The 22,434-nt window shown below is 52.2% G+C and overlaps 2 protein-coding genes across 2 annotated transcripts; one reads left to right on the top strand and one right to left on the bottom strand.

Annotated features, from left to right (window-relative positions):
* Positions 1 to 7,029: 7,029 nt before the first annotated feature.
* Positions 7,030 to 7,970, top strand: TEX28 (testis expressed 28; the record flags this gene model as incomplete). Its single annotated transcript, XM_079728153.1, is given in 4 exon segments — positions 7,030 to 7,075; positions 7,185 to 7,315; positions 7,609 to 7,777; positions 7,780 to 7,970. Coding segments are annotated over 4 exon segments (537 nt in total).
* Positions 7,971 to 8,384: 414 nt separating this feature from the next.
* Positions 8,385 to 19,269, bottom strand: LOC307069961 (long-wave-sensitive opsin 1; the record flags this gene model as incomplete). Its single annotated transcript, XM_079728317.1, has 6 exons — positions 8,385 to 8,495; positions 10,698 to 10,937; positions 12,112 to 12,271; positions 13,590 to 13,758; positions 15,910 to 16,206; positions 19,158 to 19,269. 6 exons carry the CDS (start codon positions 19,267 to 19,269, stop codon positions 8,385 to 8,387), a joined length of 1,089 nt encoding a protein of 362 aa, XP_079584443.1.
* Positions 19,270 to 22,434: the final 3,165 nt, after the last annotated feature.

Raw genomic sequence — 22,434 nt, 5'->3', positions numbered from 1 at the left:
AGTGGTTAAGAATCCTCCTGCCAGTGCAGGGGACACAGGTTCGATCCCTGGTCCGGGAAGATCCCACAAGCCGCGGAGCAACTAACGCCGCGTGCTGCAACCACTGATCTAGCGCTCTAGAGCCCACGAACCACAACTACTGAGCCCACGTGACACAACCACTGAAGCCCACATGCCTGGAGCCCATGCTCCACAACAAGAGAAGCCACCGTAATGAGAGGCCCACACACTGCAACGAAGAGTAGCCCCCGCTCGCCGCACCTCGGGAAAGCCCGCGCGCAGTAACAAAGACCCAACGCAGCCAAAAGTAAAAATAAATTTAAAAAATAATAACAAAAGAGCACTTGTGTACAACTCAAGAAACAATAATAAAATAAAATAAAATAATTTTTAAAAAAGATAAATAGAAGGCTCGTCACCTTTTCTACATTTCTGGCCTCAGTTTGAGGAAGCTGCCTTTTTCCCAAGGAATTTTTCAAGTGTTCCAATTTTTTAGCATAAACATGTCCATAATATCCCTATATCCTCTTTTTTAATGTACATCTGATCCGTAATGTTGGCCCTCTTTCATTCCTGATATTGGTCATTAGCATTCTTTCTATTTTTCCTTGATTCATCGTTCTAGCACTTTCTCAGTTTTCTTGCTCTTTTGAAAAAAGAGCATGGCTTTGTTCATCGTGTCCATAATTTGCTTTCTATCACTGATTTCCTCTGTTAGCTCTCTTATTACTTCATTTTATGTTTCCTTTGCTCTTCTTCTTCTAGCATCTCTAAATGGACTGTTAGCTCACTGATTTTATGTCCTGACTCTTCTCTTGTGGACAGCATATATATGGGTCTTGTTTTTGTATCCATTCAGCGAGCCTGTGTCTTTTGGTTGGAGCATTTAATCCATTCACGTTTAAGGTAATTATCGATACGTATGTTCCTATTACCATTTTCTTAATTGTTTTGGGTTTGTTTTTGTAGGTCCTTTTCTTCTCTTGTGTTTTCCACTTAGAGAAGTTCCTTTAGCCTTCGTTGTAGAGCTGGTTTGGTGGCGCTGAATTCTCTTAGCTTTTGCTTGCCTGAAAAGCTTTTGATTTCTCCTTCGAATCTGAATGAGATCCTTGCTGGGTAGAGTAATCTTGGTTGTAGATTCTTCCCTTTCATCACTTTAAATATGTTATGCCACTCCCTTCTGGCTTGTAGAGTTTCTGCTGAGAAGTCAGCTGTTAACCTTATGGGAGTTCCCTTGTATGTTATTTGTCGTTTTTCCCTTGCTGCTTTCAACAATTTTTCTTTGTCTTTAATTTTTGCCAATTTGATTACTGTGTGTCTCGGCGTGTTTCTCCTTGGGTTTATCCTGCACGGGACTCTCTGCACTTCCTGGAGTTGCGTGGCTATTTCTTTTCCCATGTTAGGGAAGTTTTTGACTATAATCTCTTCAAGTATTTTCTCGGGTCCTTTCTCTCTCTCTCCTCCTTCTGGGACCCCTATAATGCGAATGTTGTTGTGTTTAATGTTGTCCCAGAGGTCTCTTAGGCTGTCTTCATTTCTTTTCATTCTTTTTTCTTTATTCTGTTCTGCAGCAGTGAATTCCACCATTCTGTCTTCTAGGTCACTTATCCATTCTTCTGCCTCAGTTATTCTGCTATTTATTCCTTCTAGTGTAGTTTTCATTTCAATTATTGTATTGTTCATCTCTGTGTGTTTGTTCTTTAATTCTTCTAGGTCTTTGTTAAGCATTTCTTGCATCTTCTCGATCTTTGCCTCCATTCTTTTTCCAAGGTCCTGGATCATTTTCACTATCATTATTCTGAATTCTTTTTCTGGAAGGTTGCCTATCTCCACTTCATTTAGTTGTTTGTCTGGGGTTTTATCTTGTTCCTTCATCTGGTACATAGTCCTCTGCCTTTTCATCTTGTCTATCTTTCTGTGAATGTGGTTTTTGTTCCACAGGCTGCAGGATTGTAGTAGTTCTTGCTTCTGCTGTCTGCGCTCTGGTCAACATGTGAATTCTTTCAGAGCCCTGAGCAGTGGGAGCTGCAGCGCTGACTCCAGCAGAGGCCTGAGGTCCAGTTGGTCCTCAGCAGGGAGTGGCAGGATGGGCACTGGGGGCTCCTGAGCACCTTTAGCACCGTCTGTGGCCTCAGGTTGAGGAGCAGTAACCTCGGGAGCTGGAGCAGTCCATTCACTGTGAAAGTCCTCCTCATTTGTGGCCTTTTCTGCAGCCCCTGCCCTTCCTTTCCAATCTCTTCAGGACCTGTGGAGGTGATTTTCATAGGACACTACAATCAAATTGGAAATCTTGGGATTCCTAAAAGCCCCTTTGTCCAAATAAGATTTCCAAGGACAGATTTATATAAAGTAAGACCAGGGCTCGATGGCTGTTATGAATATTCTCATACTTTTCTATACTGCCCAGGCCAATGGGACTGTTGTGCTCTAGTAAGTTCTTAACCTGTAGCAAATCAGCAGCTGCCAGCCGTGCAGGGGAGCAGAGAGACCTACTTCCCTACAAGACTCTGCATGAATTCTGCAAGCGTGCACTTCTAAGCCACCACCCTCCTCACACATCACCACCACCAGCAGCATTGGACTGACTGTGGTGGGAGTGTGAAATAAGCTTTCATCGTCTTCAGCCACAGACATTTTCTGGTCGTTGGCTACAGCAGTTAGCCTACCCTGATTAATATACATTAGAAACAAAAGAGCAGGTCTGTACGACTCAGATTTACCAGGAGAAATGGAGAATGGGCTGAAGAAGACTTAATGTAGTAACAGTGACAACAGGGAGCGTGTAGCATTGATCACCTGTAGTGTTCAATGCCCACTTTACAGACAGGGAAACAGAGTTTCAGCTCAATGAAGTGTCACCCAGTGTCCACAAGTGTGTGGTCACTACCCAGGCCCCTGCAATTGTCATGTCTCCTCTGGTGTGTCACAAACTGATGTTTCAAAATGAAAAGTTCTGTGACACTTCTTACACGTTATATCTGTTGGCTTTCAAGAGGGCTTTTTAATTTTTCAATTGAGACAAAATTCACAGAACATAAAATTATTCATTTTAAAGTCTACAGTGGCATTTAGTGCATTCACAGTGTTGTGCAACCACCACCCTATCTAGTTCCAGAACATTTTCATCACTCTAGAAGGAGACCCTGCCACTCCCCATTCGCCTTCCCTCAGCCCCTGGTAACCACCAATCTGTTTTCTGTCTCTCTGGATTTGTCTATACTGGGACATTTCATGTAAATGGAAGCATATATTATATAGGCCTTTGTGTCTTACTTCTTTAACCCAGTGTAATGATTTTGAGACTCATCCACATTGCACACAGGAACAATTCATTCCTTCTTGCTCAGCAGTGCTCTGTGGTGTGAATGCAGTGCATTACCCATTCATCTGCTGCCAGTTGGGGCTGTTATGAATAGAGCTGCTATGAACATTGTTCTACACATCTTTTTGTAAATATATGCTTTCATATGTGGAATTGCTGGATAATAGGGTAGACGTATGGTCAACATTTTTTTAATTTTTAAAATTTTATTTATTTATTTTTGGGTGTGTTGGGTCTTCATTTGCTACACGTGGGCTTTCTCTAGTTGTGGCAAGCAGGTTCTACTCTTCATTGTGGTGCGTGGGCTTCTCACTGTGGTGGCTTCTCTTATTGCGTAGCACAGGCTCTAGGCACGCAGGCTTCAGTAGTTCCGGCACACAGGCTCAGTAGTTGTGGCTTGCAGGCTGTAGAGTGCAGGCTCAGTAGTTGTGGTGCATGGGCTTAGTTGTTCCCCAGCATGTGGGATCCTCCCGGACCGGGGCACAAACCCGTGTCCCCTGCATCTGCAGGCGGACTCTCAACCACTGTGCCACAAGGGAAGCCCTGGTCAACCTTTAAAGAAGCTGTTTTCCAACATGGTTGTACCATTTTATGTTCCCACCAGGAGTGTGTGAGAGTTCTGGTTGCTCCACGCTCTTGCCAACACTTGGTATGGTCAGTCTTTGAAACTTTAGCCTCTTAAATTCAGGCGTCACTTGGTGGCCCTAAACTCCAGATAGTGTCACCATAGCCCAGATTTTCTCAACCTCTACACTACTGACATTTTTGACCAGATGATTCTCTGTTGTAGGAGGCCGTCCTGTGCATAGCAGGATATTTAGCAGTGTCCCTGGTCTCTACACACTAGATGCCAGTAGCACGCTGGAGGGATTTCGTCTGGCTGTCCTAACAAGGAATCCCAAACTTGGTGGCTGTGAACAACAGAAATTTATTCTGTCATGGTTCTGGAGTTCAGCAGTCTGAAATCAGTTTTCCTTTGGCAAAGTGTGTCAGCAGGGCTGTATCCCTGTGGAAACTCTAGGGGACATTCTGTTCCTGGCCTCTTCCAGCTTCTAGGGGCTGCTGGCTTCCTTAGCCTGTGGCCTTGTCACTCCAGTCTTCAAGGGCAGCATCTCCCCCCTCCCTCTGCTCTATCTTCACGTGCCTGTTCCATCTTCTAAGGATGCGTGTGATAGCACACGTGCTCAGGAGGAACTGCTCAGTCCCTGCCATGTTACCCCATCTGACCCACGCTGCCTCACCCCTCGTACCTCTTTCTCCACCTCAGACTTCTCCAAGTTTCAGGCTGTTAGGTTCTAGCTCAGTTTGTCAAAGCCCATCCTCAGATGTGAACAAGAATATAGTCTTCTTCAACAACAATAACCTTTGAGACCACTTGTATTGGAGAGGGTGGCCTTAACAGCTTTGGAAGATTTGGGGGGCATTTTGGTTGACTGACCATGATTTTGTCTTTGTAAGAACATTTTCCACAGTGGTGCATTTGCCTCCATGGCTGTAGGAGATGGACAGAGAGGAGTCCTTGACCAAGGGAGGGACAAGAGAGGAGAGTCAGCCATGTCACAAGCCAGGACGGTGCTGCTGCCTTGCAGAGGGCGAGGAGGCTGGGCGCCAGAGAGAAGAGGGGATGGAGGGAATAGCCTTATAAATTCACATCTTCTTAGTTAGGAATCCCTTCAAGTATGTGTTTAAGAGTATAGTCATGGGACTTCCCTGGTGGTCCAGTGGTTGAGAATCTGCCTTTCAATGCAGGGGACGTAGGTTCGAGCCCTGGTCGGGAAACTAAGATCCCACATGCCGCGCAGCAACTAAGCCCGTGGGCCGCAACTACTGAGCTCACGTGCCTCAACTAGAGAGCCTGCGTGCTGCAAACTACAGAGCCCACGTGCTCTGGAGCCCTGGAGCCCACGCACCACAACTAGAGAGAAGCCCACGTGCCACAACAAAGATCCCGCATGCCACAACTAAGCCCCGACACAGCCAAATAAATAATAAATCAATTTTTAAAAAAAATAATAAAATTTTAGAAAAGAGTATAGTCATACATTCTTATAAATATATATTAATGAAGAATCTACGTGTTGACTTCATACTTGTGAAGAATATATTCATGAATATACACTTGGACATGGTTGGTATCTTGAACGTCCTTGCAGCTCCATCCTTCATGTAAATGGAAGGACAGCCATGGGGAATCTGCTTTCGGGGTGGACACCCCACCATCTCCGCCTCTTTGTGGGTGGTAGCCTCGGCCACATTGTCAGACCAATCTCTTCTCAACAGGGAACAAGGCAGAGACTAATGGAATAGTCCTTGAAATACCATCACGAACTGGCTCCTGATTAATTGACTTCAACAAATGCGTGTTCAGCATCTCAGCTGCCTGGGGGCATCTCCACGTGGTGCCAGTCAAGTCCTTGAAGTAGGGCCTAGCTGACCCGCTCACCTCCCATTCCCTGTCCATCCCTGTGCTTCTCCACAGGGCCCCGGGCCCCAGCCATTCTCCAGCCTCACCACCCCTGGCTCGGGTCAGGCCTTCCTTGGCTCTTCCCTAAAGAGCTAGAAGCTGCTGTTTGGAAATATTCCAAACCCAGGGAAAACAGAGAAGAACATGATGAAGGTTATATGACCGCCCCCAGCTTTCTCAAGTCTTAATATATTTGCTTCAAAAATTTTTTTAAGAAATAAAAGTTTAAAAGATGATTTGCTTGAAACTCTCACATTCCCCTTCCCCCTTTCTGCCCACCTAGCTATCCTCACTAGGCACTTAGCTCTTCCAGGCATGTTTTTAGACTTTTACTACTTACATATGTGGCCATAAACAACAGGTAGTGACGTTTTATTTGTGTGTTTTTTTTTTTTTTCGGTACGCAGGCGTCTCACTGTTGTGGCCTCTTCCATTGTGGACGGGCCTCTCACTATTGTGACCTCTCCCATTGCGGAGCACAGGCTCCGGACATGCAGGCCCAGTGGCCATGGCTCACGGGCCCAGCCGCTCCGCGGCATGTGGGATCTTCCCGGACCGGGGCATGAGCCCGTGTCCCCTGCATCAGCAGGCGGACTCTCAACCACTGCACCACCAGGGAAGCCCTTCTCTGTGTTTTTTTAGCAGGTCTACTGAGATATAATTTATGTGCCATAAAATGCACCATTTTAACTGTTTCAATGATCTTTAGTAAATTTACTGAGTTGTGCAGTTGTTACCACAGTCCAATTTTGGTTTTTGTTTTAAACAGCTTTATTGAGCTACAATTCACATCCCATACAATTCAGCCATTTAAGGTGTAAAGCTCAGTGTTTCTCACGTATTCACAGAGCAGTGTCAGTCCAGAACACTGTCATCGCTTCCAAAAGAAATTCCATCCCTGCTAGCAGTCAATCCCCGCCTCCTACCCGGTCCAGCCCCCCAGCAACCACAGATTTATTTCTGTCTTTATGGATTGGCCTATTCTGGACATTTCTTATAAAAGGAATCATACAGTATGTGGTCTTTTGTGACTGCTCCATCCCTATAATCAACAGACTTTTATGGAAGAACTACTGCATACCAGACACTGGTGTGGGGCTATGTATGGAATTTAACAGCACACACGGACAGTTTAGATCTCGATTTGTGCAACTTCTAGTTTATTGCTATTTTTGTAAAGCCGTTACAAAAGAGTGACTATATATAAAAGATACATGAATATTGGTGTGGGTGTGTTGCTGACATGCACCTGGGGTGTTCTGAGGCAGCCCTGGAGGAGGAGGAGGAAGGTGGATTCTGAACCCAAGTCTAGTCCTGAGGGAGGACCGCTCAGCCCCAGAACAAGCTTGGGGCCGGGCGCTCAGGCAGTGTTACTTTCTCTTTTGCTCCCAAGACAAGTGCAGCTGGAAGGACAGGTGAATGAGCACCTACAGGGGCACCTGGACAAGGTTTACCACCTCAAACAGAATCTGGCCTGCACCGAGGAGAGAATGGCCTATCTGTCCTACGAGAGAGCCAAGGAGATATGGGTGAGAACCTCACAGGGGGACCTTGTGAGAAGCGGCCAGTGAGAAGGCCGTGGGGACGAGAGAAGCAGAAGATGAGTGAATCCGCTCTGACACCCTTGAACCGAGGGAAGAGGCAGACCCTCAAGCTGTGCCCCATAGCATCCCGTGTTCCCATTCATGCTGCCCTTTCCCCGGTTCCGGCTCCGGCCTAGCTGCTCTGGGAACTCGCACACTGAGGCTCCAGTACCCCCAGGTGGCAGGGGATCAGAGTGACAGCGGATCGGGGTGACAGCGTCACTCTCTTCCTCCTGCAGGAGGTTCTGGACACATTCAAGAGCCGTGTAGCCAAGCTGGAGGCTCTGCAGCAGGTGACCCAACTGGAGGTGACAGAGAGCGTGCGTAGCCAGCCCCAGGGCTTCCTGTGCCGCCGGGCAAGCCTGCTGCTCCCGCTGGCCACCGTCCTCCGGGTCCTGGTCTCCAGGACTGGGCGTGCGCCTGCCCAGTGCCTCTGCTGAACTCGCGCCTGTGCACAGGCACCGCGCTCCTGCTCGTCGGGCTGGGCGCCCTGGCCTGGCAGAGGCAGCATGCCATCCCCGCCGCAGACTGGCAGGCCTGGGTCCCCTCCAGATGGAGACTGTGTTCCGGGGATTCCAAGCCTCTACCAGAGGGGACTTAAAGGGCCTGGCTTCACTAGCTCCTCCCGCCTCCCCAGACAGCTGCTTCTCGGCTCTCCCTTTCTTGTTCCATCACCAGCAGCCCAATGAGAGGTACATGGACGCCCGCCCACCTCGAGCTCACCTTTCTTGCGATCCTTCTATCCCGTCTGTACACATGAGGCTTAGAAAAGATGAGCAACTCCAAAGTATGGTGCTGTGCCCCGCTTTCCCCCACGTGCTCTGTCACGACCCAGTGACCCAGCGCTCAGAGGCTCGGGTGCCCCAAAACTGCAGTGGCAGCCTCTATGACTCGGTTGCTTTCGGCAAAGAGAAACTACATTTATTTCACAGGGATGGAGAAAAGGGGCAGGGGCGGGGTGGCCAAAGCCCCGGAAGGTGGGACCGGTTACGTTTTCCAGTGGGAGATAGACGACTCAGGCAGGTGACACCGAAGAGACAGATGAGGCCTCTGTTTTGGAAACGCTGGAGAGTTCAGAGCTATCACCCACCTTCTTCCCAAAAAGCTGCAAGATGCAGTTTCGAAACTGGCAGGACAGAAAGTGTTATTGAGCAGAGCAGGCAGGGCCAGCGTGCTAGGCTAAATGTAATGCTGGGGCACCCTGAGCAAAGCGCTCATTCAGGGTCACCTTGATGGCTTACACACTCACAGTCTACGAGGAGAATGGAGGAAGCCTCCAGTTACTCCTTGCACATGGGGATGGTCTATTCCTGAGTGTTCGATTATCTAAGTCATCTCATTTAGCAGTTGACGGTGACTATTGTGGGCCCGGTTGTGTTCCCCCAGAGACATGTTCAAGTCCTGACCCCTGGAGCCTGTGGCTGTGACCTTCTTTGGAAATAGAGTCTCTGCAGATGTGATTAAGATGTATATTATCCTGAGGTCAGGCTGGAGTAGGGTGGGCACTGATCCAATGCCTGGTGTCCTCATGAAAACAAGGGAATTTGGAATCAGACACAGAGGGAAGGTAAAGGCAGAGATTGGGGAGACTCGTCTACAAGCCAAGGAACACCAAAGGTTACGGGTACCTGTCAGGACCTAGGAGAGGGGCCTGGAACAGACTCTCCCTCAGAAACAACCAACGCTGCCCACACCTTGAGCTCAGATTTCTTGCCACCAGAACGATCATCTCTTCAGCCAAGAGAGTCTTCTGGCATCAGGAGGGCTCTGCTCTTTACCGCTCCACCCCTAAAGGCATGTGGGCTGTATTCACTTCTCAGATTGTATCTCCTGTCGTCACTGAGTTAAGAACAATGCCTTGAGAATACAAAGCAGAGGCATTTGCTGTATATTTCAGGCCTCTTCTCAACTACATCCAGCTACTCCAACATCAAAACTCTTTTAAAAAAAACATAATTGCTGAAATCAATAACATTGGGCTGGACAGCAGAATTGACTCAGCTGAAGAGCTGGCAGATGAGGCTGAGGAATTCAGCTCTGCAGCTGAGTCAGTTCTGCTGTCCAGCCCCATTCTTACGTTATTGATTTCAGCAATTATGGTTTTTTTTAAGAGTTTTGATGTTGGTGTAGCTGGATGTAGTCGAGAAGAGGCCCGAAATATACAGCAAATGCCTCTGGTTTGTATTCTCAAAGCATTGTTCTTAACTCAATGATGATAGGAGATATAATCTACATACTGGGCGCCCACTCTGTACTAGACTGTGTCCTCGGGGCATCAGCAGCAAACCAAAAAGAGCAAAATTCCATGTCTTTGTGGAGCTCAATTCCAGAAAATTCTCTCTGAATGCAACAGGAAGGGATAACAGTGTGGAAAGGGTGAAAGCAAAATTTGGAAGTCTGGAGAGGCTGGAAGTGCAGATGACCGTAGAGGAGGGGGAGTTCCAGAAAGAGAGAATGGAAAGGCTCAAGTAAAGACAATACTTGGCAAGATGGCCTAGGATTCCACAACCAAAAGCCAGACCTAAAAAGAGACCCACGTGAAAGACAGGAAAGAGTGGTCAGCTGTAGAGCTATGCTCTGGGTGTTGAGGTGCCAACAGTGGAGTCCCGGGGACTCCTTTGGGGTGCCGGTCCTACTTGATACTTAAATGTTACCATGGTGAGATGGCACGCCCCTGAGGGAGTGGTATTTCTGACCCACAGGCCTTGCTGGTCATCATCAAGTCACATCACAGCTGCACCTTAGTGAAGTGGATATGATGGATTCAAGGACGAATAAGGCAAATTGCACTTGGAAGATGATGAGTCTCAATCACCTGTAACCTACTAAGAGGCCTAGGACTTGTGGGCTGCCATCTAGCAGGACCGCAGCATGTCCTGCCTGAACTAACCCATAAAGTCACAACAGCCAAAGATCAGCACAGGCAAGAAGGGCCTCTTTGTGTCCTGGTCACTGTTACGGTTTGAAGATGGAAAGGTTAAGTTCAAGAGAAGAGTTGTGTCTATGAAGTCAAGAAGGGCATGCCTAGGGGACATATAGACACGATCTGGCAATCTTAGGCTGTGTGAGCTCCGGGCTCGCCCAAAGGCCAGCAGAGGGGAAGGGCACACAGCACACAGTGCACTGCAGGAAATGCCCACCCTCAGGCCCAGATCATAAAGGGATCCAGAGGGAGGGCTGGCTGGGGCTGGGTCGCATGCTGAGCCTCCCCTGGTTATTGTCCTGGAGGTCATTGTCAGCCTTCCCACAGACACGCTTCCAGGTGGGAGCCATCACTGGGCTCTTCCAGGGTCCATCTCCAGTTTGCTCTGTCAACTGCGTGACTTACCTGCCAGTTCATAAAGACATAGATAATGGGGTTGTAGATAGTGGCACTTTTGGCGAAGTAGGCTGGCAGGGCGGCCACCAGAGGGTGGAAGGCGTAGCCAGGGTGGGCAGCGGCGAAGCATGCAAAGAATGTGTAGGGCCCCCAGCAGAGGCAGTACGCGAAGATCATCACCATCACCATGCGGGTTACCTCCTTCTCTGCCTTCTGGGTGGACTCGGATTCTTTCCGCTGCTTCGCCACCTGGGGGAGACAGAGAGTCGCCCCGGGGACAGTGAGTGGGAGAACCCCTCAGGGCTCTGTACCCCAGGGGATTCCGTGTTGCTGCTGCTTGGGTAGCTAGTCAGGGAGGGTAATGGGGAGAAGCAGATGGGCCCAGCTGTGCAGTACCCGGGCCACCCGAGTGGGGCCAGCCTTGTGGGAGCTCTTACAGGCTTGGAGGTGGCACAGCTGGGCTTGGCTAAGACAGCCCCGAGCTGCGCCCGCCGAGCTCTTGGCTTAGCTTGCTTCCTGTTAGGAGTCTGTGAAGGAGGTAAGGAGGCTGTGTGTAGCCTCACCTGGTCCCTTACCAGAGTGTCCCCTCCCACGGTCAGGTCTGAGGGGCCGGCCAGGAGAAGACACAGGGGCGGCGGCAGACAGCTGAATGGGGGTGAGGGGTGGCTGAGGGCTGGGTGAGGGGAGCGGGAAGGTGGCACAGGTCACACACTGAAGGCAGTGAGGGCAGCAGAGCTTATCTCCAGCCCGTGGCCTCCACTCATAAGCACATGCTGATCCGATTGTGCGCACAAGCAGCTTCGTAGAGAAAAGGTGCCGCCCCAGAGGCCTCTTATTCCCTGTGCCAGGCAGGAGCCCAACAGGGACAGATGGCACCTTCGGATCAAGCTGATTGTAGGTAAGCTGATTGACAAAGGGACAACGTACGCACGGTGTTCAGGACCCTGATCTCATTCTCCTGCTTCGCTCTGATTTCCCACACCAGGGGATCACCTTCCCGGGGGGAGGGTGGAGTACAGGTCTGGGGGGCAGATGGCATGTGAACGGGATGCGAGCACTCCGGTAGCAGCCTTTTCAAAACACCCCTTGATTGGCAAATTTAGCCTTTGGATCTGGCCGGCCGTGCTCCACTCCATGGCAGAGGCTGGCTTTCCACCCCCCGGGATCAGGAAGAAATGCAGTTGTGTTCCCTTATTTGGTCCCTCCACGAGGAGGCGGGCAGTCCCTTCCCACCCTGTAGGGGCGAGGCCGAGGGAGCCAGGGCTGCACCTGCCACCTCGAAGGCATTGGCAGATTCTGGCAATTCCAGATATCTGGTTTTGGGGCTGGAGAGCGGACTGGGCGGTCCTCTGTGCCAGCCTAGACCTCCCTGGCGTTCACGATCCTGCCTGCAGGGATGAAGCTGGGAGGGTGTGGGGCTCACCGCTCGGATGGCCAGCCACACTTGCAGGTAGCAGAGCACGATAACGCTGAGCGGGGTGAAGCAGCAGGTGACCATGAGCACGAGCATGTAAGACTGCACCCCAGGGTGAGCGCTGAACACGTCCGGGACGCACGATGTCTTCAGGCCGTGGGGCCAGTACCTGGGGAGAAGGGCCGGCAGCCCGTCCTGAAGTGGGCAGCGACCCGAACCCCTGCCCACCCCAGCACACCACTGACTTGGGTAAGGTTGTTGGGCTTTTTTATTGAGGTGAAATGCACATTACATGAATTAACCTTTTTTTTTTTTTGCAGTACGCTGGCCTCCCACCGCTACGGCCCCTCCCGTTGCGGAGCACAGGCTCCGGACGCGCAGGCCCAGCAGCCACGGCTCACGGACCCAGCTGCTCCGCAGCATGCGGGATCCTCCCGGACCGGGGCACGAACCCGCGTCCCCTGCATCGGCAGGCGGACTCTCAACCACTGCGCCACCAGGGAAGCCTGAATTAACCATTTTTGAAGTGAACAATTCGGAGGCATTTAGTACATTCACAATGGTACAACTGCCACCTCTGTCTAGTTCCAGAGCATTCTCATCACCCCCAAAGGAAGCCCTGCAGAAGGATTTTAGTAAATCCTTGTCCGTCTCTGGTCTCATATTCCCTTCTTTGTTTATTGAGGTAAAATACACATAACATAACTATGAGGTTTGGTACATTCACAGTGTTGTGCATCCATCACCACTATCTGGTTCCACAACATTTTCATAACCCCAATCACATCCCCTTTTTACGAAGGGAAGGCGAGGCACCCTCTTGTCTTAACACCTGTGAACCCCAGAGGATTCAATGAGCACGTGTTTCTCGCACTGATGGAAGCTTCCCAAAGAAAGACCACACCCTCTCCAGACACCACAAGGACTTGTTCACGGGCTTGCAGTGGAAGATACAAATGCAACGGCCTTGTCCCGTCCAGCCCCCTCAAACACCTGAGCCGTTTCCTTGGAAATTCGGGACTTCCCCCAAAGGATCCACCTGGAGAGGACACTGGTAACCAACAGCCCAGGTGTACCTACGACCCAAGGAGCCTCGGAAAGGGGGCCCCTCAGCAGGTGCAAGAAAGAGGCCTGGGGCAGAGTGGGCAAGAGGGCTCTGGAATCCAAACGTGCCTGTGGCCTCAGCCGGCAGCGTTTCTCTGTGTTCTCCAGAGCTGCTCCTGTTTGGGAGAAACAGACCCTTTCCAGAGGCTTGGAGACCACAGGGCCCGTTTCCACGTTGCAGCCAGGCAGATTCACGCATTCACAGACAGTGCACACTCCAAGGGGTCTCAGGGAGAGTCAGGTCCATCCTCCCTTTACTCGTGGAGCCACAAAGGCCCAGGGACAGGAAATGATTTGCCCCAAGGTCACAAAGGGAATCACGAGTCTGACCCTCCCTGCTCCGCTCTAAACTAATCGCCTTCCTGGCACCCTGGCATCCTTACCTGCTCCAACCAAAGATGGGTGGAGCTGTCCACACAGCAGCCCAGATCCAGGAGAAGGCAATGCCCGCAATGGCCAACTTGGCATCAAATCTCACGTTGCCAAAGGGCTTGCAGACCACCATCCACCTCTCCCAGGAAATGATGGCCAAGGACCAGAGACCCGTGATCCCTGCCGGGGGAGGAGCAGACAGAGGAGGGCTTTGAGTCAACGCTTTTCAAGATCAAGAGGACACCCCCCAGCTACCTGCAAAACCTAATTCTCCAAAAAGTGTTTTCCGGTCCGGGGAGCAGCGGGTCTCTTGGTCAGTTTCTTTCTCTAACCCCTGTTTTCCCGGCTCCTTCCCCATTGGGCCTGCACCCGCCTCCCCTTGCCTTCTCTGATTTGGCCTCATGGCCCACCTCGCTTCCCATCTCTCTTTTACTCGGCCACCAGCCTTTCTTGTGATGCTGTCAGTGCAACTCCTGACGGCCACGTACACACCTGAGGCCACACTGAGGTACTTCAGTCCCAGCCCAGAGCAAGGAAACAGGACGTGTGCAGTAAGCTGTGCCCTCCTGCTGGTGGGCAGGCCTCCCCTCAGCCCAGGCCTCTCAGCATCGCCCAGCATGCAGCGGTCTGTGGATGGAATCCGGGGCACCATGAACTGGGGTGGGGAAAATGATGTCTTTGTTTCCACTAAGGTCTACTGGACACTTGGCCTTCTTTACTTCCATTACGAGTGTGGTAGCATTAGCAGTGCCTGTGACTTGGTCACTTTACAGGAGTGGCAGACATTTCCCAATATGACTATATTCATTACTACTTTGACATTTCAGTGGCTGTCTGGCCAGATACAGCTATTTGATACCTTAATAAAGAATGGCGTCACAAATACTTCTAAAAATACTGTTAATACTAATACTTTTAATGAAGGAGTATGTCACTAGTGTTTAACACTTGGATAACTATATTTCAGTATCATTGGCTTCCTTTGTAATCCTATGGATCTCATTGTGCACATTTGCCAACGTTCTTCTAAGAAGGGGTCCATGGGCTTCCCCAGAGGGCTGAGGGTGCCTGTGGCCCCAAAACTGGTGACCCGAGAGCAGACCTCGAGCAGTTACAAAGGCAAGACAGGCGTAAGCGAGGAGCCACCCGGGGGGCCAGGGCACCAGCTACCGAGGTGCATGGAGTGTTGGAACTTGGGATGGACTTTCTCTGCCTAACCTTCCCTGGTAAAGTAACTTGGTGGAGCTGACACCACTAGTAATTCAAGTCATTGACCAGGTCCCCGCTCTCCTGTCCCTCTAATACTAGTGTCTTTCTGTCATTCGTCTCCTCAGAATCTGAATTGGAGATCACTTCAGGTGGCAGCAAGACAAACCCAAGTTAGACGTGGGAGCTAAGGACCCAGGCATTGTGACCAGGTCGCCCTAGGAAACTTGAAAAGTGGGAAGGCAGCTGCAAGCCTTCGCTGCTTTGATGGCCGGGGGCCTGGAGACAGGCTGCACGTGGTGAGTGCTGTGGCCCTTGGGCTCCCTGTCATCTCGGGTGGACGCCAAGCTGCAACCCCACAGCCCTTGGTTCTGTCCTGGGGACGTGGTGCAAGGGCCTCTGAGGCGTCCTTGGCCTTGTCAGGCCTGCCGGTGTGCTTCTTCTTCATGGGCCCTTGGCAAGGAAGCCCCGCCACCCTGGCCTTGCCTGGCACCCAGTGCAGACCCACACCCTGCTCTGCCTGGCTCAGCCCTCGCTCCCTCGTTCAGCCTCCCCAACGTCAGCCAGCTTCCTCCTGGTCTCCCCATGGGGTCCCCTCCTCCCCACTCCTCAGCCTGCCATCCTGGGCCTATCGCCGCCCGCTATCTGCTCACCCGCGCTCTGGCCACCCAGCCACCCCAGCTGTCTGCGCCCCTTCCTGTCCCGCTGAGTCGACATCCGGCTGCCTCACCGCCTCCTCCTCCGAGTCACGCTCCTCTGAGGGTACTGGTGACGCCACGTGCTCACTACCTGGATGGGAGCCCCTCAGGCCTCGGACCCTGTGTGCAGCATCCTAGATGCCTTACAGCACGGAGCCGGGAGCACAGGTGCTTCTGGCCAAAGTTGACGTGAACAGGGTCACAACCCACGGAGATATTAGCAATGGGGCTGGTAGGATCTAGTTTCAATATCTCGGAGGCCTCCCCTCCCACACTGTTCTGAGATTATGTGGATCTGTCTGTCCCCGTTCAGAGGTGTGCCTCGAACACGCCCCAGAGGCACACCTACGGATTTTGCCACATGAGTGTTTCCTTTACGCACGGGAGGCTGTTGGCCAGGCCTGTGCCCAGGCCCCGGCTGGCTTACCACACAAGGAGACAGTGTAGCCCTCCACGATGCACAAGGGGTGGCCCAGCACAAAGTAGCCGTACATCTGGTTCACGACGCTGATGGTGCTGGCAGTGGTCGTCTCTGCCAGGTCAGCGATGGCCAAGTTCACCAGAATGCAGTTCAGAGGGTGGTGCAGCTTCTTGAACTTCATGGTGGCTGCCAGCACGAGCCCATTCGTGAAGACGGACGTGATGACCACAAAGACCATCCAGACGCTGGTGAGGCGGTACACCCATCTGGGAGCGATGTGGTAACTGGGGCCGTCGAAGGGGTCTGGAGGCAGGAGACGCAGGGGGCACAGCCACATCTGTGCCGCCCCCTCACCCCATCAGAATCTCCCCTCAGCCCTCCTGCCTTCCGCCCGCCGCGCTCACCTTTGCGACTGGTCTTCCCCTCTAGCTTTGCCCATCTGCAGACAACCTTCCCTCCATTCTGTCTCTCAAGCTCGAGGCCATGGCCTGCTAGATGCCCGCACGGGCATCCTTGAACTTAACAAGTCGGATGTGCGCCCCGCCATATGCCACGTCGGCCTCCTGGACTGTGGTTGGCTGGCTTGCTCGTCTCCCCTGAGCCCTTCTGTGCCTGGGCCTCATTCGCCCCTCCCACAGGGAGCTCCCAGAAACCTACCGACAATATCTGCAACCACGCTAGATACCACAGGCTCCCAAGGAACAGGCCTTTGACTACTTAACACCTGTGTAGTGCCAGTTTCTGCACAAAAGGGAGCAGAGGGGAAGCACTGGGGTTGCTGATGGGCCCGAGAACAGCAACCCCCCAAATTGCCAGCAGATCTGACCCAGAAAGTCCAACGGGTTAGTGTGAGAAAAGCATCTGGAACTAGGAGTTGTGTGGAACGCTCCGGCTTGCAGACAAGTGAGAGGGGCTGGGACGGTTTCAAAACAAGGCAGCCCGACCGTCCTTCCTGGACAACCCATGAAGTCTGAATCAGGCAGGGACGATGGCCATGTGTGGCACGGAAGGGACAGGAGCACTCCAAGCGTGGGAAGCAAAAACAGGGGGCTTCCGGCAGTGCAACAAGAGCAGGCGCACCGGCCTGCCCCCTTCTCCTGAAAGTTTCAGGTCTAATTTTTTGAAGAAATGAGCACGAGAAGGGTATCACAGTCAACTCCCAGGTAAGGGTCTCCTGAGAAATACAGGGTGGGAGGGAATTGGGTATGGGGGCTGGCAGGAAGCAAGATTTCTTCCAGTATACCTTGCTTTCTAGATTTTAATTTGGAGCCTTGTAAATATTTCATTCCATAATTATAAAACAACATTAAATTTTAAAAAGCAATCCCTGAAAAATCAAAAATAAAACAAATGGACCTAACCGCATATGCACTCGGTGGCATGGTCACATAGAGAGGGGCTACTCTGAGGGTCTCAAGAAGACGCTAGTTTGCCCATTCGAGCCTAGTGGCACGTTCCCAGAGGATGAAAACACCTGTCCAAAGGTTAAGCTTTGGGTAATCATGTTGTTGGCGATAGTGTTGGCGTCATCATTCTGAGACCATTTTGAGTGTGTTTGAGATAAAGCAAATGAGCAACGAAATGATATTCTAATTCCAACTCTACCCACAGCCCTTAAGAACACGATTCTTAGTGGGAGAGAAAGGAGACACAGAGGTCAAACCCAACTGGCTCCACTGGGGAACCAAGTCACTATTTGGAACTGGGCGAAATAGAAGGAGACCCAAGCATCTCTTCTGCCTTTCCCACGCACACCGTATCCCTGGGGAACCCGATAGCACGTGAGAGCCTGTCTCTCTTTAGCAAAGTAGTGAAGCTAATAAATGAAGACAGGGTCAGAAGAATCCCAATGTCACCATTTCGAAATCCCCAGTGGTTTGATGGGTCCTGGCATTGAGTGTCAGCAGCTGCCAACACTGTGGAAAAAGGGACACCCTCCTAATGGAGCGGGCTTGCCCAAACACCTGACACATCCGCCTGGCTGCCCGGCAGACCTTCAGCTCGACAGCTAGTTGACGGAAACAGGCGTGGCAGAAGGGTGTGGGGAGCCATCAGCAAAGTCTGAAGTGGGTGAGTCTGGGGACAACACACTCGCTTTCTTCAACAAATAAATTGCAAGGAGGTTGAGGGGGAACCTCTAAAAGTATGACCTTGTGGTTGTGTCTTTAAAGAGTGCTTTCCTCTTACAGGAACCGAAGATTGACAGAGGAAATGATGTGATGTCTTGCATCTGCTTCCAGAAATCGGCAGGAGTGGTTAGTGGAGGGGGTTAGAGATGAAATAAGACAAGTGATGGATACCCGGGGGCCATTATACTCTCCCCTCTACTTTGGTAGACACTTGAACTTCTGAAAAAATTTTACAATAGGGAATCTTGTGCATCGATGAAGCCCCATGGGCCTCCAGGGAGAGCATTGTTGTGTCTACATCCAGGACATTCTGGGGTGCAAACAGTCAGGTCAAGGTGAACTTCACGGTTCTCAACCAATTCGGTTTGGGAACCCTGTTGCTGGTCCTGCTCTGGCTGTCAAGGAGCTGGTGTGGCTTCTGGAAACTGCAGCAAGTGAGACATTCTTAAAGGAACTGAAGGTCTTTGGTTTGAAGAAGGGACCTAGGCAGGGGGGCCAGGGGCGGAGGGTCATTACAGTGTCCTCAGGTCTCTGATGGGCTGGCATGCCCAGGGCAGAACTCAGGCTGCCTCGATGGAGTTTTCGGCTTTCTTTTGGGCTGAAGCCCTCTCTACTGGGACAGCTCGGAGCAGAACAGCTGCCCCGGGAGCCGAGCTAGCCTCTTCCCTAGCATGTACCGCCAGAGGCCATGGGCTCTGGGCATGAACTTGGACAAGATGGCCACCACAGTCTCTTCTACCCTTAGGCTCTCGAAGTCACTCACCCTCCTCCGGGCCAACCCAGCCTCTCACTTCTGCTGGTGGTCTCCATTTGGCTTTGGGAGATGCAAAGATGAGTCAGGCCCAGTTCCCTCCCTGGAAGCTCAAGGATGAGTGTAATGAGCGCTCACTAGCAGTCTGGGGCCACACGGGAAGAGTTCATGAACTTTCCTGGGACAGGAATTCTCAAAGGGTCTGGGAAGCCCATGTGGTTTGAAAATGGGTATTCGATATTACGGTGTCCTTTTATATTCAGAGAGGACCCCCCCATTCATGTTATCATAAAGGCTAAGAAGGCCACTCGGGCCTGTGTCCCAGGAGGGCCGTTCTAGCCAGCGTGACCCAGCCTTCGCACCTATTCGCTCACCTCTGGTGGAGTTGCTGTTGGTGTAGGTGAAGACGCTCCCCTGGGTGCTGTCCTCAAAGCTGGTCTGTGGCTGCCCACCTGCAAACCTTTGAGGGCCCCACTGCTGGGCCATGGCTCTGGAAAGCCCTGTCCCCGATGCCTGCCAGCCCTGGCGCTGCCCGGCGGTCACGGCGCTTTATACCAGCCTGCGGGATCAGCCCAGTCCTCCTCACCTTAAAAGCTCCCAAACCTTTCACCATCTGATCTCTTAACTGGGCCTGGGACTTAGACCTCCTACTTCCCCACCCGTGGGCCTCCTGGATCCTAAGGTGAGCCCACGAGGGCGGCTCAGAGGGATTTGCTGGGAGCCAGACTCAGAGCCAGGGTGGCTGTGGAGGCTGCCGTGGGCCCTCGCTGCTGTTTCCCTGTCCTCTCTTCCCTTCTACTGTCCAGCGTCTGCTCCCAGGCCGGGCAGGCACAAGTGTCAGGCTTTTCAGCCCGAAGCCCAGACCCACCTTTCCCAGCGGCTGCTCCCCAAGTGACTTCGTGGGGCCGAGGCCTGGAACTGGAGCCTCCCTGTGGGTCAGACCACCTCAGGGGCCCAGATGGATGCAAGTTGTGCCAGTGGGGCTCCTTCCCTGGGAAGGGATGGACAGGCCTGGGGTGGGAGAGACTCCGCCGTGCATCTTGCTTCTCCCTCACCCCACCACCTTGCTCCCCGTGAGCTGCAGCTCGTGCCGTCACCAGGGAGCTCAGCCAGGCCCTCCCAGCAGCCCTCCCGAAGCAGCTGAGGGTGCCCAGAAGCCCTCAGACCCCACCTCAACTCTCCCTCCCCTGAGTTGACAACCTTTCCTTGGCCTGCCCGTGACTACAGCCTCCCTCTAGACCTGCCTTCAAAAGCAAAGCTCTCAACAGAGTGTTCCAGGCAGGCTGCCTTCACTGTCCCTCTTGACACACTGCGGTCTGGCTGCTGGCACTGCTTACCTGCTAATTGCCCAATTCTGCAGCCTTGCGTGTTTCTACACAAGAAGGCGAATAGGAATGCTCAGAGCAGCATTATTCACAAAAGGTCAAAAGGTAGAAACAGTCCAAAAGTGAGTCGACAGCTGAATGGATAACCAAAATGTTGTCTATCCATGCAATGGAATATTATTCAGCCATAACAAGGAATGGAATTCTGACACATGTTCCAACATGAGTGAATCTTGAAAACGTGATGCTAAGTGCAAGGACCTCATACTGTATGATTCCCTTTATATGAAATGTCCAGAATAGATAAATCCACAGAGACAGAAAGCAGATTGGTGGTGCCAGGGGCTGGGTGGGGGGGCGGGTGATGGAGAGTGACTGCTAACAGGGATGGGGATGCCTTTGGTGGTGATGAAACTATTCTAAAATTAGATGGTGACGGTGCAGCCACTGTGGAAAACAGTTTGGCAATCCAAAGATTGAAAAATAGAATTACCACGTGATTCAGCAATTCTCCTTCTAGGTATGTAACCAAAAGAAGTGAAAGGGGTTTTGAGGGGCTCACAATGCGAGCATAGCATGTTTGATGGCACTTGATGTCACAAGGTCAGATGCCTAGAGCTCAACCCTAGGTTCTTCTGACTTCCAAGGCCATGCTTTTCCCTCTTCCTGGATCCCCAGGAGCTCTGCCTGTCCCCCCACCACCAGAGTCCAAGAATCAGCGCATCTGAGAATGTGAGAGCCGGAGGTGGGCCCCTCTGAGGTCACCTGCTCAACCTGGTCCCTTCTGAGCACTGGCTGCAGGCCTGCCTCTTCCCAGCACTGCCATGGACTGGCCAGGTGGCCTTGAGTGGGGTGACCCCTCCCTCTCAGGCCAGGTTCACCTTCTGTCTAAAGGGAGAGGACCCATCCTGCCTGCCCCTGCCTAACCGCCCCCTCACGGGGCTGCCGCGGGCCCTTTGGAAGCCCTTTGTGAAGCCTCCAGCCGGAGCTGGCCCACCGCTTGCCCAGCCTGCCCCTGTCCAGCATGGCACCAATGACTGAGCTCAGCGGCAGGGCTGCCCCAAGACCCTGGGGAACGAGGGGACAGGGCAAAGGTGGGAGGAGGTGGCGATGGCAGTGAGTCCTGGACCCTCCCCTGGACCGTCTGCAGAGTGGGGTGCTAATTGATGATTAGGGTTAACAGAAGATCAAGTCCAGTTTTAGCCAAAAGCAGATTACTGCCCTGGAAAGTCCCCTGGCACCTGGGCGCACACGTGTGCTTCCCGAGGCCCAGCAAAAGCTCACTGGGGTCCCGAACTCTGGCGAAGGGTAGAGAAAAAGGGAGGGGCTCTCGAGAGGGAGATGAAGAAAAGTGGGTGGGGCCAAAATGTGAGTGAGGAGCGGGAGGAGAAATAGGAGGGGGGAGGGGGGAGAAAGGGCCAAGCCCGGAGGCTAGCGTGCTTCAGGAAACGGCCCCCTGGGCAAAGGCCAGGCCCTCCACTCGGCCCTGGGTCACTCGCCCTCGCCCCAGCTGGGGCGCCCTGGCCAGGCTGGAAGATGAGATGTCAGCCTTGTGTCTAATTGAACTACTCCGAAGTTACTCAACATGGGGGTGCTGATTAGGAGCCCTGGGAGCTGACTGTCACCTTGATTCAGCTCTTGGCTCTGGCCAGTAGACCAGGGGCTTTGTCTTTAATAGCCGGTGGCTGCTACAGCTACAGGGCAAGGAATCCTTTGGCCATTTGCCTTTGACCTTTTTTTTTTTTTGCGGTACGCGGGCCTCTCACTGCTGTGGCCTCTCCCGTTGCAGAGCACAGGCTCTGTACACGCAGGCTCAGCGGCCATGGCTCATGGGCCCACCCGCTCCGCGGCATGTGGGATTTTCCTGGACCGGGGCACGAACCCGCGTCCCCTGCATCGGCAGGCGGACTCTCAACCACTGCGCCACCAGGGAAGCCCTGACCTTTTTTTTTAATGTGACAAAATATACATAACACCAAGTTTACCAGGTTAACCATTTTTCAGCGCCCAGCTGGGCAGCATTAAGTACATTCAAGTTGATGTGCAGCCATCCCCACCATCCATCTCTAGAAGTGTTCATCTTCCCCAAGGGAAACTCTGTCCCCATTAGACACTAGCCCCCCTCCCCTTCCCACAGCCCGTGCCCTCCCTACACCCCCAGCCCGTGCCCTCCCTACACCCCCAGCCCGTGCCCCCCCCACCCTACTTTCTGTCTCTAGGAATCTGACGGTTCTAAGCAGCTTATACCAGTGGAGTCACACAGTATCCGTCCTTTGTGTCTGGCTTATCTCACTTAACACAGTATTTTCAAGGATCATCCATTGCC

The sequence above is a fragment of the Hyperoodon ampullatus genome, assembly GCF_949752795.1.
Source record: "Hyperoodon ampullatus genome assembly, chromosome: X".
NCBI classification, from domain to species: Eukaryota; Metazoa; Chordata; class Mammalia; order Artiodactyla; family Ziphiidae; genus Hyperoodon; species Hyperoodon ampullatus.
Note: the sequence above shows the minus strand (reverse complement) of the source record. Positions and strands in the feature narration are given on the sequence as shown.